The 15,758-nt window shown below is 52.8% G+C and overlaps 2 protein-coding genes across 2 annotated transcripts; one reads left to right on the top strand and one right to left on the bottom strand.

Annotated features, from left to right (window-relative positions):
- Window positions 1-1,287: 1,287 nt before the first annotated feature.
- Window positions 1,288-8,174, bottom strand: LOC130386149 (inositol-trisphosphate 3-kinase A-like). Its single transcript, XM_056594926.1, has 7 exons — window positions 8,070-8,174; window positions 6,810-6,897; window positions 6,130-6,343; window positions 5,019-5,223; window positions 3,394-3,495; window positions 2,672-2,743; window positions 1,288-1,518 (listed from the first exon to the last, which is right to left on the bottom strand). Exons 1-7 carry the CDS (start codon window positions 8,079-8,081, stop codon window positions 1,288-1,290), a joined length of 924 nt encoding a protein of 307 aa, XP_056450901.1. The 5' UTR covers window positions 8,082-8,174.
- ccdc61 (coiled-coil domain containing 61) lies at window positions 7,523-15,720 on the top strand. The gene is made up of 13 exons (XM_056595596.1): window positions 7,523-7,738; window positions 9,194-9,346; window positions 9,476-9,558; window positions 9,681-9,841; window positions 10,717-10,869; window positions 11,480-11,681; window positions 11,887-11,969; window positions 12,115-12,374; window positions 12,820-12,898; window positions 12,997-13,194; window positions 13,397-13,430; window positions 13,550-13,622; window positions 14,353-15,720. Exons 2-13 carry the CDS (start codon window positions 9,199-9,201, stop codon window positions 14,445-14,447), a joined length of 1,569 nt encoding a protein of 522 aa, XP_056451571.1. The 5' UTR covers window positions 7,523-7,738; window positions 9,194-9,198; the 3' UTR covers window positions 14,448-15,720.
- The last annotated feature ends 38 nt before the right edge of the window (window positions 15,721-15,758 follow it).

Genomic DNA, 15,758 nt, shown 5'->3' on the forward strand with positions numbered 1-15,758 from the left:
GCCGGCGGGAAGTTATTTTGTGGCCCCCTACTTGACATCAAAGTATAGTGTTAGTGCGGCCCGCGCGTTGTTGTCAAACGCACATTTTTGCTTAGTCACTTGCTACGCTTTTTTATCACTTGTGATAGGGTGACCAGATGTCCCGGTTTTGCCGGGACAATCCCAATTTTGAGTTGTGTGTCCGGAGTCCCGATAAAAGCCAAAGGATGCTAAAATTTCTCGGTTTTCCACCAACCACTATGAAATGTCCCCTGTTGTCAGCGATTACATAGCCAACGTGATCTAAATATAGCACGATCAATAACTTAGATTGGGTCAGTTGTGCTCCTTTTTTTTGTGGAATACTTGATGTGGCCCAGCCCGACCCAGAATCTACCTCCAGCGGCCCCCAGGTAAGTTGAGTTTGAGACCCCTGATCTAGATGTTCTCTGGGGGCAGAAGGATCTAGAGGTTCTCAGGGGGCACCAGGATCTAGAGGTTCTCCGGGGGCACCAGGATCTAGAGGTTCTCTGGGGGCACCAGGATCTAGAGGTTCTCTGGGGGCAGAAGGATCTAGAGGTTCTCTGGGGGCACCAGGATCTAGAGGTTCTCCGGGGGCACCAGGATCTAGAGGTTCTCTGGGGGCACCAGGATCTAGAGGTTCTCTGGGGGCACCAGGATCTAGAGGTTCTCTGGGGGCAGAAGGATCTAGAGGTTCTCTGGGGGCACCAGGATCTAGAGGTTCTCTGGGGGCACCAGGATCTAGAGGTTCTCTGGGGGCACCAGGATCTAGAGGTTCTCCGGGGGCAGAAGGATCTAGAAGTGTTCGGAGGAGTCACTCCTGTTATGACCATCACAGTTTCACTGTGAGACAAAGGTCTGCTCGGTGGAGTTCCTTCACCACAGCTCCACTGCCTGCATCGTCCCCCTCTGCTGTCAAACAACAAAACAAGGAGTCCTTCATGTGTCCAGGTGCTTAGGGGGGGGGGGGGTACAGGTGTTCAGGTCATGGTAGGGTGTTAGGGTAGGGTGTTCAGGTTTTCAGTTTTTTTTTAGGGTGGGGGGCAGAGTGTTAGGGTGGGGCTAGGGTGGTCAGGTGAGGGGTAGTGTGTAAGGGTGGGGTGTGTTCAGGTGTTCAGGGTGGGGGTAGTGTGTAAGGGTGGGGTGTGGTCAGGTGTTCAGGGTGGGGGTAGTGTGTAAGGGTGGGGTGTGGTCATGTGTCTAGGGTGGGGGGTGGGGGCAGGTGGGGTGTTAGGGTGGGGTGTGTTCAGGGCTCCAGGGTGTGTGTGGGGGGGGGGGGGGGGGTGTTCAGGGCTCCGGGGGGCCAGGTGTCCGGGCGGGGGGCAGGCTGTCGGTGAGGATGGCGATGAGGTTGTCCAGACCCCAGAGGTAGCCGTCCTCACGGTTGCCCTCCACCCAGGGGGTCCGGTGGTCCAGGGTGAGGGGGGGGGGCAGGGGGGAGGTCTTCCCGAAGTCGATCATCCACACGCCCGACCGGCCCGCGGCGTCGTGCAGGAAGAGCAGAGAGCTACCTACCACCTGGGGGGGGGGGGGGGGCACCACCAGGATCACCACTCTGTACTGTCTAACCCCTACCTGCTCCTTAATGACCTGTCTCTGTACTGTCTAACCCCTACCTGCTCCTTAATGACCCGTCTCTGTACTGTCCAACCCCTACCTGCTCCTTAATGACCTGTCTCTGTACTGTCTAACCCCTACCTGCTCCTTAATGACCTGTCTCTGTACTGTCTAACCCCTACCTGCTCCTTAATGACCTGTCTCTGGACTGTCTAACCCCTACCTGCTCCTTAATGACCTGTCTCTGTACTGTCTAACCCCTACCTGCTCCTTAATGACCTGTCTCTGTACTGTCCAACCCCTACCTGATCCTTAATGACCTGTCTCTGTACTATCTAACCCCTACCTGCTCCTTAATGACCTGTCTACTGTCCAACCCCTACCTGCTCCTTAACGACCTGTCTCTGTACTGTCTAACCCCTACCTGATCCTTAACGACCTGTCTCTGTACTGTCTAACCCCTACCTGCTCCTTAATGACCTGTCTCTGTACTGTCTAACCCCTACCTGCTCCTTAATGACCTGTCTCTGGACTGTCTAACCCCTACCTGCTCCTTAATGACCTGTCTCTGTACTGTCTAACCCCTACCTGCTCCTTAATGACCTGTCTCTGTACTGTCTAACCCCTACCTGCTCCTTAATGACCTGTCTCTGTACTGTCCAACCCCTACCTGATCCTTAATGACCTGTCTCTGTACTGTCCAACCCCAACCTGCTCCTTAATGACCTGTCTCTGTACTGTCTAACCCCTACCTGCTCCTTAATGACCTGTCTCTGTACTGTCTAACCCCTACCTGCTCCTTAATGACCTGTCTCTGTACTGTCTAACCCCTACCTGCTCCTTAATGACCTGTCTCTGTACTGTCTAACCCCTACCTGCTCCTTAATGACCTGTCTCTGAACTCACTGTCAGTCCCTTTAGATAAAGCACGATGTTGTTAGCATTACTCTACTAACAACAGCTGCAGATAATGTCTTTCTAGATAAACTGTGTTTATAGATATACCATCTGATTTCACAATTGTGCCTTAAATGACTAAACAGAAATGTACATTATGTGACCAGCCAGACTAAGGATCAGAGAAGCATAGTTCGATTGACAGGTGACCTCTGACCTCGTGTGTCCTGAAGAACTCGGAGGCCTCCAGCGTGTGGCGCAGCTGCTTCAGTCTGCTCAGGTAACCCCTCTGAGGGACCGCGGGAACAACCAGGATTATTATTATTATCGTATGTCGTACGTCCTGCCACTTAAAAAAAGTACTTGGTAGGCCTGGGCAATAAATCGATAAATCGTTGTATCGTGATAGGCTTCTGATCAATATCAATATAAAACATGCTCAATATATATCGATACGAGACACAAGTTACACAAACACGGTTCCATACATAATTACAACATCTGAGTGTTTTTCATTGTTGCATCGACATTGGAGTATTTATAAAAGAGGAACAGTGGAAGGTCATATTAAGTGTTAAACAGAAGTGTTTGAATCCAGTACGGTAATTCCTTGTCTTTTTTTTTTTTTAATTAATCAATAGTCATAATTATCTATCAATATGATGAAGTCATATCGTGATATGTCTTTCAGCCATATCGCCCAGGGCTAGTACTTAGCCTCGTGTAGCGTCTTATCCTAGCCATCTCTGTTGTATACGGCGAATGGGTTAACCTAGCGATTGTTAGCGCCCGCCTGCACTATATGCACACTATATCACCGACAGTGATGTATCGTTGTTTCTCTTTCTTCGGACCAATGTACTCGTTGTAAGACGCTCTGGATGAAAGCGACGGCTGTAATTGAGCGGCAGGACGCGGAGGGGCGGAAATGTCACTCACCACGGTCCGGGGGTCTTGGTCCACGAAGTCTCTCAGCGCCTCGCCCACCTGCTCCCTGCTTTTGGTCCTCTTGAAGTTTGTGCGGCATTCTCCGTTGGCCTTCTGAAGCAGAATCACAAGGAGCCCCGTTTATGAGGGAGTGAGCAGCATTTTGAGCATGGGGGGGACATATTTTGGCGGGGGGTCTCCCACCAACATGGTGCATTTTACCATGTTTTAGATTTTAAACGATCTACGTTTAATTGTTTTGATTAAATTAACAAGTTACCAATCTAACATGACCTGGCACTAAAATATAGGCTAAATATCTGAACAGAGAGAAAGCCTGTTCAGCTAAAGCTGGACATTTGGACACTGACTGTGTTGCTGAAGTCTGTCGACTTCTATTGATATGGGTATCCCCCCTACGGATAAGGTGGAACGGATTGGATTCTGAAGCAATGGAAAGAACGCTGGACTAGTAGACCATGCACCAACCTCATGCACTAATAGTTGTGATGGCAAATGTGGGGGGGTCCGAACCACTTTTTTTTAAGGTGAGGGGGACGTGACCCCCCCCTAATATATGTAGTGGCGACGCCCATGCCCGTTTATCCCGTTAACACTCAGGGAAGGGAGGGTTAGTCTCACACGTGAATATATTACAAACATTCCAAATCAAACCAATAATAAATCCTTATTTAATATACATTGAATAGTGAGACAAGGAATACTTCTACTACCTCTGTAGAAGATACTCCATGTATTCAAGACGTTAACTATTCACAGTTTAGCAGACCATTTGATCCAAAGCGCCTTACAGGTGATGTTTGTAGACTGCACACGTGTTATGAACCTGCGCTTCACCCCTAGAACACCCCTCCATCCTGCTCACAAAGACCCCTTAAATGTGACATATCACACCACCAGGTGTGAGTGTGATTCGCCGTTTCAAGCCGTTTTGAAAATGCAACATCTAGGTGGACACGCCCACTTGTGATGTCAGAAGAGGCCGATTTTCTAAACGGATTGTAACGTCTGATCACAATCACACCTGGTGGTATAATATGTCACATTTAGGGCTGCTGGAGCTCCTACTCTAGACCAGCCCTAGTCTGGTTATTGCCAGACCAAGCTTAATCGTAGACTGCACGTTGGTCTGGAAAAGCTGCCGTCATTTCCATCAGCACAAGAGGCGTGATCAACGGGCCTGGTTCAACTGACTCTGTACGCGATTGGCTGCTTGCCGTCGCTTCCCTGTCGTCATTGTGTTAAACCAGCCAATAGCGCGCCAAGGGGAAAAGCCAGCTTGGTGATTGGCTCCCACAAAAAGGTATCGGAAGCAGAACGTATCGCTCTTCTCCAGACCCTTATGGAGGGCGAACTCAAATCGCCGGCAGAATGGGCGGGGCTACCCAGTCTAGACCACCCCTCCGTCCTGCCCTCAGAGACCCCATAAGGCTGGTGGAGCTCCCAGTCTAGGCCACCCCTCCGTCCTGCCCTCAGAGACCCCATAAGGCTGGTGGAGCTCCCAGTCTAGACCACCCCTCCGTCCTGCCCTCAGAGACCCCTTTAAGGCTGGTGGAGCTCCCAGTCTAGACCAACCCTCCGTCCTGCCCTCAGAGACCCCTTAAGGCTGCTCCTACCCTGACCCCCTCGATGCGGAAGCCCTGCGTGGTGGTGGAGCTCAGGCTCTCCCTCCACTGCATGTAGCGGGTCTTCAGGACCCCCCGCTGGGCCCCCTCCTGGGCCGTGGGGGCCCCGGGGTCCACCGCCACCATCTTCTCGTACATGTCCTGCCGCAGCTTGGGCCGCTCCCGGGCCAGGCGCAGCTCCTCCTCCTGGTACGTCCTGCGGGGGCACCGGGCGTGGAGGTCAAGACGGGGTCAAAGGTCAGGAAGCAAGAGTCAATTGAGATAGAGGGTGAATGAATGGACGGCATTTATGTCACGCTTTTCAAACCAGTAACCCCTCGAAGTGCTTTACTGCCAAACATTCACCCATTAATAAACACATTCACCCATTAATAAACACATTCAGCCATTAATAAACACATTCACCCATTAATAAACACATTCAGCCATTAATAAACACATTCACCCATTAATAAACACATTCACCCATTAATAAACACATTCAGCCATTAATAAACACATTCACCCATTAATAAACACATTCAGCCATTAATAAACACATTCACCCATTAATAAACACATTCACCCATTAATAAACACATTCACCCATTGATAAACACATTCACCCATTGATAAACACATTCACCCATTAATAAACACATTCACCCATTAATTAACACATTCAGCCATTAATAAACACATTCACCCATTAATAAACACATTCACCCGTTAATAAACACATTCACCCATTGATAAACACATTCACCCATTAATAAACACATTCACCCATTAATAAACACATTCCCACACCGACGGTGGAGTCGGCCATGCAAGACATCAGCCAGCTCGTTGGGAGCAGTCAGGGTGTGACGTCTTCCCCAGGGGCAACTCGACACTCAGCTAGGAGGAGCCGGGGATCGAACTAGCAACCTTCTGGTTACCAGCGATGGAATGATTGAAAATGAAGTCACAAAAATAGAGTGATGAGGAGGATGAAAGGTGAGCCAGACACCCGACACCAGAACCAGACCAGGTCAGATCCGCGGTATCAGGAAGAATTGAAAGCCTTGAAGCCTTGAAGCCTTGAGGCGCCCCCCCCCCCCCCCCCCCCCGTGGTGCTCACCGGGTGCCCATCTTACAGTCCATGATGGCGGGCGCGTGGAAGCGCGTCAGCAGGTTGTCCATCACGGTGTAGTCCTGCCCCTCGTGTTGGACCACGCCGTGGAAGGAGGGGACGAAGGCGCTCAGCCGGTCCTCCATCAGCCTCCGGAAGCATCGCTCCTCCCCCTCGCAGTGTCTCTTCAACAGCCTCCCGTTCTCCCCCACCTGGAAACTCTCTGGGGGAGGGAGGGAGGGAGGGAGGGAGGAGGGGAGGCAGAGGGAGGGAGGGAGGAAGGAAGGAGGAGAGGAGAGGAGAGGAGAGGAGAAGAGAGGAGAGGAGAGGAGAGGAGAGGAGGAGAGAGGAGAGGAGAGGAGAGGAGGAAGGAAGGAAGGAGGAGAGGAGAGGAGAGCGGAAGGAGAGGAGGAGAGAGTGAAGTGAAGAGGAAAAAAATGAAGGAAGGAGGAGACGGAGGAAGGAGGGGGAGTTGAGAGGTTATCAGAGGAGAGGAGAAATGGGTAAAGGAAGGGAGGGAGGGAGGGAGGGAGGGAGGGAGGGAGGGGAGGGGGGGGGGGAGGGAGGGAGGGAGGGGAGAAGGAGGGGGAGACATTACAGTCTGTGATCCGTATCTCTCTCTCTCTCCGATCTTTAGTGCCTTCCAGAGAATCAAGCCAAGCGAGCAGAAAGGAGCGGATTGGGGATACCTGCGTGTCCGACCAGCTGTAGCCAGGGCTGAGGCTCTGTGCCGGGCAGCAGGAGAGGGCTGGAGGGCTGGGTCATCCATGTGTCGTTCTGCATGGAGAGAGAGGAGCCTTCACGTCAACATGGGGAGCAGGGGCTGTACGGACTGTCACTCAGGAGGGCAGACTTCAGACTCCCTGACTCAACTGGTTCCTCGAGGGGCGGCTGTCTCCATGGAAACAGTCCCTGGTCACTGGGGTGGACTAAGAGAGACCCGGGTTCACTCGGGACCCACGCAACTTTGATCAAACATTTACACGCTTGTTTTGAACGAGGCAGAAGCCTGGAGCGTTTCAGGTTCAACAAGTTTGCAGATTATGTGTCAATGTGAAAACACAAAACACTCATTGGTCAGAGGGATACCATGACAAATATAATGTAGACCGTTATAAAAAATATTATTAATTAATTATATCATAATAATATTAATACACTATTATCATATACATGTATAATATTTAACAATTTATTCATGTAATATTACAATCTTTATGATTAAAATGGACGATTATTATTATGATTACAAAATAATATTATTACTATCACTACAAATCGTTTATAACATTATATATCTTACCAAATAAATAGTATTTCTATTCTATGTATTGAGCCATGTATTTTATTATTAACATGTCTATGCTGCCGGTTAAACACTGGGGGGCAGCAGCGTCCCCTTCCCAGCAGAACGCCGAGGAAGAAGAGACGCCGCCCGCCGGAGGAAACATGGACACCCGAAGAAGAGTTCAACGGTCCCGGTTCCCGGTTCTCCTGCCGCCGCTCCGGTCTTCGGTGGCGGGGACTTACTAACTGTTCGCTGCGTGTTATCGAGGACCAAGCCCGTGTAAAGGATGAGCTCGTCCGTCCCCTGATCCCACGGACGTCAGCAGACCAGGTGGGTGTTATTGTGTTTCAGTGAATATCGAGTTGGTGTCAAAGTGTCGTCTGATGATCTGAGGACCACCGACTCACTCCGCGTTCGTTGGTGATGGCAACACCTCTAAAGTTTAACGAGACGGTTTTCCTAAGATAACGCTCAGCTCATGACAGAGTATGAAAAGAAGAGGCGCCTCGGTTACACGATGATGTCCAGAAAACTTAAATCAAAGTGAAGCGCTCAAAGTCCTCACGATTGAAACGATTTTCGCTGCGAACTATTTGATATGATCTGCAAATGTCATCATCTCATCGTGTCACGGAGAACGATTTTTCCCGGCGGTACGTACCTCGGAGAACATGGTTCACCCAGTCCGTTCTTCTAGAGGAGCTCCATGAAGTATGTGGTCATTATTAATGTGATGCGCTCTCTAGCGTCCCCCGTGGTGAGGGCGTCTAGAGGCAGAGCAGAGCAGCAGCCTACCAAGTACCAGCAGGGTAAATGAGTGATAGTGATGGACAAAGTGCATGTAGCAGTCATTTTCTCTATTGCTCCACCTACTCATTATCCAACCTAAATTGTTATTCTTTAATATTTTACAAAGCCATAGAAAGAACTCCATTCGGTTTTTTTAAGCTTTTTTATAAATAAAATGATTTATTTATTTCAGGGTACTCAGGGTACCTCTTGGTGCTGTTTAGTTCTCATTCTTCACTGTTTCCTTCTTTTATTTTAATGACCAAGAACCAAGGGCATCTAAACCGCAATGAGGATTTAGAATTGCCCCACACGTTTTCCTTGTTTGCCCAGTGGTTTCGGTTCTAGCCTGACATTTCACTCTATGCTAGTAGCGAAGGCTCCTTCTCTCACACTAAACCCTGGTGTAACACTGGGCCTACCAGAAGGATTGTGTGGGTTTCCATCTGGAGATGTTCCAATACCATTATTCCTTACGATTATATACCGATTCAGCATCTAGTATTGTAAGTAACTACTCATAGCTAATAGCATTTATTCTTATTGAAGGGTTCTCTGACGATGACAGCAATGGAAATCGGTTTTCTTTCTGTCTACACATTTTTTTCATCATCATTTACATTTACATTCATAAGCTATAATTATAATAATACATCACATAGTGTCCGTCATGTTCTCTGCCTGTGTAATAAATGAGCTCACACATGAGTAAAGTGATGGTATCGGATCGTCAAATAGACTTTCTTACTCGGTACAGGGGTTGCGGATTAGTCTTGACTAGAAACCTGTGTGCATGGCATCTATTTAATATTGAATATGAAACAATGTACAATGTATTTGTCCCTGCTCAATAATCTACTCGCTGATACCCAATGCTGCCTAAAATGCGGAATCGTATATCGGAATCTCCGATACTGTTATCGGTGTGGGGACAGCTCCAGCCTCCTGTCGCTGGAGGAGTGGCTGATGTCCTGTTGGGTGTGCTCCCTACCCCAGGGGCCATGGAGGCCAGCTCGGGGGTGGAGGAGGACCTCGTGTTCAGAGGGGTGGAGTTCAGCGTGAAGGTGGAGATGGAGAACGGTCTGCTGGTGGTGGAGATCTCCGACGTGAAGACCGCCGACCAGTGGAGGGGAGAGTTCGATCCCGCCTGTACGTGACGGCCGCGAGGGTTCGGTCTGAGTGGCAGGCCGGGAGGCCGTCATCATTGTTATTAATAATGACATTTTTATGCCGTTTTTTTTTTTCTTACGTGTGTACAACCTCTCTGTTCTTCTTAAGACATTGAGGACCTCACACGCAAAACTGGAAACTTCAAGCAGTTTCCAATCTTCTGCAGTATGCTGGAGTCGGCGGTTAGACAGGTGAGTCTCAGATGAAGACTCCATTGCCTCTTCTAGTTGTCAATACCTCACAGTTGGACCATCGCATTGTAGACCGTATGATCTACCCTAAGTGTGACTGGCTTCATCAATCGTTTCTTCAGGTGAGTGATTCGGTGACCCTTGACCTCCTGACCTATGCCGACCTGGAGCTGCTGCGGAACAGGAAGGCGGGGGTCGTAGGTCGTCCCCGGGGCGGGCAGCAGTCCCCAGCCCTCGGCGCCAAGAGATACCTGATCCTGATCTACACCGTGGAGTTCGACAGGTCGGTTCCCCCTCTGAACCCTTCACTTGACCTTTAACCTCTGATGAACCCTTCACTTGACCTTTAACCCCTGAAGAACCCTTCACTTGACCTTTTACCTCTGAAATACCCTTCACTTAACACTCACCCCAACTCAACCCTATTCCTTAACTTAAAGTGGGGGTAGGCTGTCTGGAGGAACCAGCCACAGATCTTGTATCCTGAACCCCTTCCCCCATGTGTTAGCGAGCTAACACATGGCTAGCTCGCTAGCTTCAGCATTAGGTCAGCTAGCTCTGAGGGAGACTCGCGTCTCACCCTCACACCCTAATCCCAGACTCACTCCTCACCCCAGACTCACTCCCCACCCCAGACTCACTCCTCACCCCAGACTCACTCCTCACCCCAGACTCACTCCCCACCCCAGACTCACTCCAGACTCACTCCTCACCCCAGACTCACTCCTCAGCCCAGACTCACTCCTCACCCCAGACTCACTCCCCACCCCAGACTCACTCCTCACCCCAGACTCACTCCTCACCCCAGACTCACTCCCCACCCCAGACTCACTCCTCACTCCAGACTCACTCCATCCTGCTGGCTCGGTCCTCCCGGTGAAGGGTTCTAACGTGGTCCTCCAGGTGAAGGGTTCTAACGTGGTCCTCCAGGTGAAGGGTTCTAACGTGGTCCTCCCGGTGAAGGGTTCTAACGTGGTCCTCCAGGTGAAGGGTTCTAACGTGGGCCTCCCGGTGAAGGGTTCTAACGTGGGCCTCCCGGTGAAGGGTTCTAACGTGGTCCTCCCGGTGAAGGGTTCTAACGTGGTCCTCCCGGTGAAGGGTTCTAACGTGGTCCTCCTGGTGAAGGGTTCTAACGTGGCTCTCCCGGTGCGCCACTAGGATCCACTACCCGCTGCCCGTGCCCTACAAGGGGAAGCCGGACCCGGCCGCCCTCCAGCGGGAGATCAGAGCCCTGCGGACGCAGCTCAGCGCCGCCACCTCCCAGGGGGGGCCCGGCCACGCCCACCCCGAGACCCAGAGGCTGCGAGCAGAGTGGGTCCTCGCGCGTTCATCCCGTCACTCATTCATTCATTCATTCATCCATTCATTCGTCAGAGGTGCTGGGTTGCACAATATGAACGCCTGTGGTTCCGTTCCTCCCAGTAGCCACAGGACACTTCTAGGTCAATGTGACCGTAGACGTCGCCACACACGAGGATGTGGTCGGGATTAGGGCTGAACGATTCATCGAATTCAAATCGAAATCGCGATGTAATAGAACGCGGTATGCAAATCGCCAAGACTGCGATTAAAAAAAAGAAAAAAAAAAGAGTGATTTGTTACCGTTACTGACTGGAAATCAGTGCGATTAATTTTTTTACATTTTTTATAATTCAATAGTTGAATAAAGAAGTTTATAATATAAATTAATCTCCACACATCGGCTTGGCCTAAAGGAAAGATCCGTTTTTATGTTGACTGCTTCCGATGTTGTGTTGGTCATACTAAAGAATGATTTATTATTTTTTCTTGTGAATAATACACAACATGAGGAAAAATCGCACATTAAATCGCAATATTGGTCAAAATAATCGCAATTCGATTTCCCCCGAAGTGGTTCAGCCCTGGTGGGGATATGAACTCTCCCCCTCTCCCCCCCCAGGCTGGCCCAGGTGAGGGAGGAGAAGCAGGCCCTGGCCCACGCCCTGCAGCGCCTGCAGGGGGGAGGAGCCGGGGGGAGGGAGGCGGTGAGGAGGAGCAGGGAGGCGCTGCGGGACCTGGAGGAGCAGCTCCTGAAGGAGCAGGCCAAGGGGCAGCGCTCGGCCAGCAGGAGGAGCCAGGAGCAGCGCCTCCTGGTGGAGCAGGTGGGGGTGTGACGTCACCGTCACCTCGGTGTGACGTCATCGCTCAACGTGATGTCATACTGAACTGTGTGTGTGTGTGTGTGTGTGTGTGTGTGTGTGTGTGTGTGTGTGTGTGTGTGTGTGTGTGTGTGTGTGTGTGTGTGTGTGTGTGTGTGTGTGTGTGTGTGTGTGTGTGTGTGTGTGTGTGTGTGTGTGTCTCCCCCAGCTGGAGGAGCTCAGGGAGTCTGAGAGCGCGCTGCGCGTCCGTGTGAAGGACCTGACCAGCGAGCTGGCCTCCTTGAGGAGAGGGTGAGCCCACCTCCTTCCTTCCTCCCTCCTCCCTCCTCCCTCCCTCGTTTCCTTTCCTTCCCTGAACATGTGCTCCTCCCTCATGTTTCATTCTTCTCCTACGTGACGGGGGGGGGGTCGGGTGCGTTTGTTTTTGACTCCGCAGCCGGGCGACGCCCGTCTACTCCGGCGGCACGCGGGCCGACATCCAGACCCACCGGTCGCTGTCCCGGGAGAGGGGCTCCGTGACCCGGGAGAGGGGCTCTCTCTCCAGGGACCGGGGCCCCGCAGGGCTGGGGGTCCGAGCCCGGTCGGGGTCCCGGGAGCGAGCCGACGACCGCGTCCTGCGCTCGGGGGAGAGGGGGCGCCGGGCCGACTCCTCCGGCCCCCGCGCCCACATCCCCCGACCCTCGCCCTCCCCCACCGGTACGTGCCCCCCCCCCCCACTAAGGGACAGAAGCCCCCCTGAGCCCCCCAGGCCCGGGGCGGTGGTGGAAGTCCTTCCTTCAACACCTTAACGATGGCGTTAGAGGATACGGCTCAATGATTAATCGAATTCAAAACCGCCATCGCGATGTATAGAACGCCATATCTTTTCATTAAATGTTTTATAGGAAGTGCAGAACAGCTGGATACACATCTGTCAATTATTTTTAGATTTGAACATTTTCTATTTAACCCTTTGGTCTTTTTTTTTTTGAGTTTAAGTCCTCAGTTCCAAAGTGTTTTTGGGGAGAGACGCGCTGAATAAACACGTCGTGTTTTTAAACTAAAAAAATAATCGTTTGAATAATCGTGATTTCAATATTGACCAAAATAATTGTGATGATGATTTTATCCATAATCGAGCCGCCCCCCCCCCCATGTCCAGGCTCCGGGGGGCCGCGCTTCAACCCCACCGCCTACATCCAGGACCGCCAGCGCCGCCTGAAGGAGGCGGACCTCAAAAAGTACGTTGTCTTGTGATTGGCTGGTTGATCGAAGCTCAACGCTAGCAGCGGCGGTAGCTAGCTAGCGTGCGTGCTAACGTTGCGCCGCGTGTCGCCAGGCTGAGGAAGACGCGGAGAGACATGCTGGCGTCGCCCGTCCTGTCTGAGAGGGGGCGGTCCCGTTCCCGGGAGCACCGCCCCCTCGCGGAACGCTCCGGCAGCCGGGGGCGGAGCCTGTCCACGGAGAGGCGGGGCAGCCGGCCGTCCTCCGCCGGGTCCGTGGTGGACGAGGACCACATGACCGGCGTCCTGCTCAGGTGACGACCTCCTCGACTCAACTCTGTTTATATATACGATGTGACGCCAAGAGCGTAACCATGGAAACGAGTAGACGGCTGCGGCGATGGGGGGCGGCCGGCGATGGAGGTTGGTGGCGTGGAGACGCTCGCCGCCTCCCTGACGTGAAGGCCGGTCGAGCCTCGGGTCTTCGCCCTCTAACGCGTGTGTTTGGTTTTACAGAGGAAGGAAACCGGTCTACAACGGCGCCAGCGCGGTGAGTGATGTGTCGGCCGTGGGACGGGGGGCCGGCGGGTTGTAGTGGGGTGTGGGTGCAGGCGGGGGGCAGGGGGGGGGCCGCCAGCTCATCCTGTCCTTCATGTCCCCCCCCTCCAGTCCCGAGGGAACGGGTCCCTGGGCCGGAAGCCGCTCTGCAGCACGCCCACGTACCGGAGGAGAGAGGACAGAGGTACCGCAGGACGGCTGGACCCCCAACACCGCGCAGACCACCCCCCCCCCCCCCCCCACACCACACAGACCCCCCCCCCAACACCACACAGACCCCCCCCCCCCCAACACCACACAGACCCCCCCCCCACCACCACACAGACCCCCCCCCCCCCAACACCACACAGACCCCCCCCCAACACCACACAGACCCCCCCCCCCCCCAACACAACCACAGACCCCCCCCCCCCCCAACACCACACAGACCCCCCCCCCCCCCCAACACCACACAGACCACCCCCCCAACACCACACAGACCCCCCCCCCCCCAACACCACACAGACCCCCCCCCCCCAACACCGCACAGACCCCCCCCCCCAACACCTCACAGACCCCCCCCCCCCCCCCAACACCACACAGACCACCCCCCCCCCCCAACACCACACAGACCCCCCCCCCCCCCAACACCACACAGACCCCCCCCCCAACACCGCACAGACCCCCCCCCCCCAACACCTCACAGACCCCCCCCCACCCCCACACAGACCACCCCCCCCCCCCCAACACCACACAGACCACCCCCACACAGACCCCCCCCCACCACCGCCCAGACCACCCCCCACCACCACACAGACCACCCCCCAACACAACCACAGCCTACTAACCCAACCTTTACTCCAGCTACAACCCTCCCCATCTCGTCGGTCTCTACCATAACGAACCACTAAGCTCTCCCCCCCCCCCCCCCCCAGAGAGCTCCATGGACGCGGGGACGGAGCTGTCGGAGATCGACGCTCGACTGCAGGCCCTGCAGGACTACATGAGGGACCTGGATACCGGACCCTGACCCGGACTACAGGAAAGACCTGGACACCGGACCCTGACCCGGACTACAGGAAAGACCTGGACCCCGGACCCTGACCCGGACTACGGGAAAGACCTGGACCCCGGACACTGACCCGGACTACAGGAAAGACCTGGACACCGGACCCTGACCCGGACTACATGAGACCTAGACCCCGGACTACAGTAGCTCACCACCTTCCCTGCACTCGGACCCTTGAAGGTGTCCCTCCTGTGGACCGGAGGACCCGATGACCTGGTTGACTGCACCAGGGCCTGATGTGGTACACTGGACCAGAACCTGGTCTTGGACTCTTGGACCTTCTGGCTGCTTGTTGTCTAAACTGTGATCTCACTTTGTATAAACCGTGTATGTTTTAAATTCGTATTTTTTATTCAAAGCTAACGGGTGAACTCCGCTGCACGTCGCTATGAAGTGGTGAGACCTCACTCTTCATACGTGCACACCTTGTTTTGTTGTATTCTATTTAAATGCATCTTTAAAAAAATACATGCTTTTTTATGAACTTGGAACTTTAAAAAACAGCCGAGGATTTGAAATGATATACATTATTGTTTTGGGTCCTTAGTACAATTCCATCCGAGGATTCTAATTCGATATCCCCCATCGAGTTGGCATCTGGCCTGTGTGTTAATATTGATATTTATATCTTGTAATCATCACTTCACTGTTCTCACTGCTTTATAACTCTTTCTTCACACTCTAGACTATAGATGCCTAACTCCTAGACCTCTACTCCACGTTTTTAAACCTCATTAAATGATTCATGTGCCGCACACCCCGTTGTAACGTCATAATAATGTTCAAACAGAACCTTTTCCCCGGTGTGATGGCTCACATCTCATGATCTGGGACAACACGCGCGGTCAGCCTTCTACAGAGTTCCAACTCCAGCGCTGGGCCAGCCAGAGGCAGCCATGGATGACTGATGTTAATCTGTCAGCGTTTCTCTCCAGCATGTCGTTTAAGCCACGTTAGGGTTCAGAAGCCATTGTGATCACAGGGATTAGCGGCCCTCCGCAAATGTCCGCTAAGCTTCTTTACCAAAATTTAAAAATTCATTCTTTACATGCAGAGGACTGACGGAGGGGAAGCTGAATGGCGCTCCAGTAATGCTCTTCAGTCCAGCTCGGGGTCAGGATAGGGTTGCGGGTTTTGATTCCATGTGAGCGAGCCTCTCACCCCTTCCTGCTCCTCGAAGGCTGAGCGCAGTGGAAAGATGTTCTGCTGAAGGACTGAGTCGTGGTACACTCTGTGGAGCTGAGCTATGTTCTCGTGTGTGTTGGAGCGGAA

The sequence above is a fragment of the Gadus chalcogrammus genome, chromosome 7 (assembly GCF_026213295.1).
Source record: "Gadus chalcogrammus isolate NIFS_2021 chromosome 7, NIFS_Gcha_1.0, whole genome shotgun sequence".
In the NCBI taxonomy this organism is placed as follows: Eukaryota; Metazoa; Chordata; class Actinopteri; order Gadiformes; family Gadidae; genus Gadus; species Gadus chalcogrammus.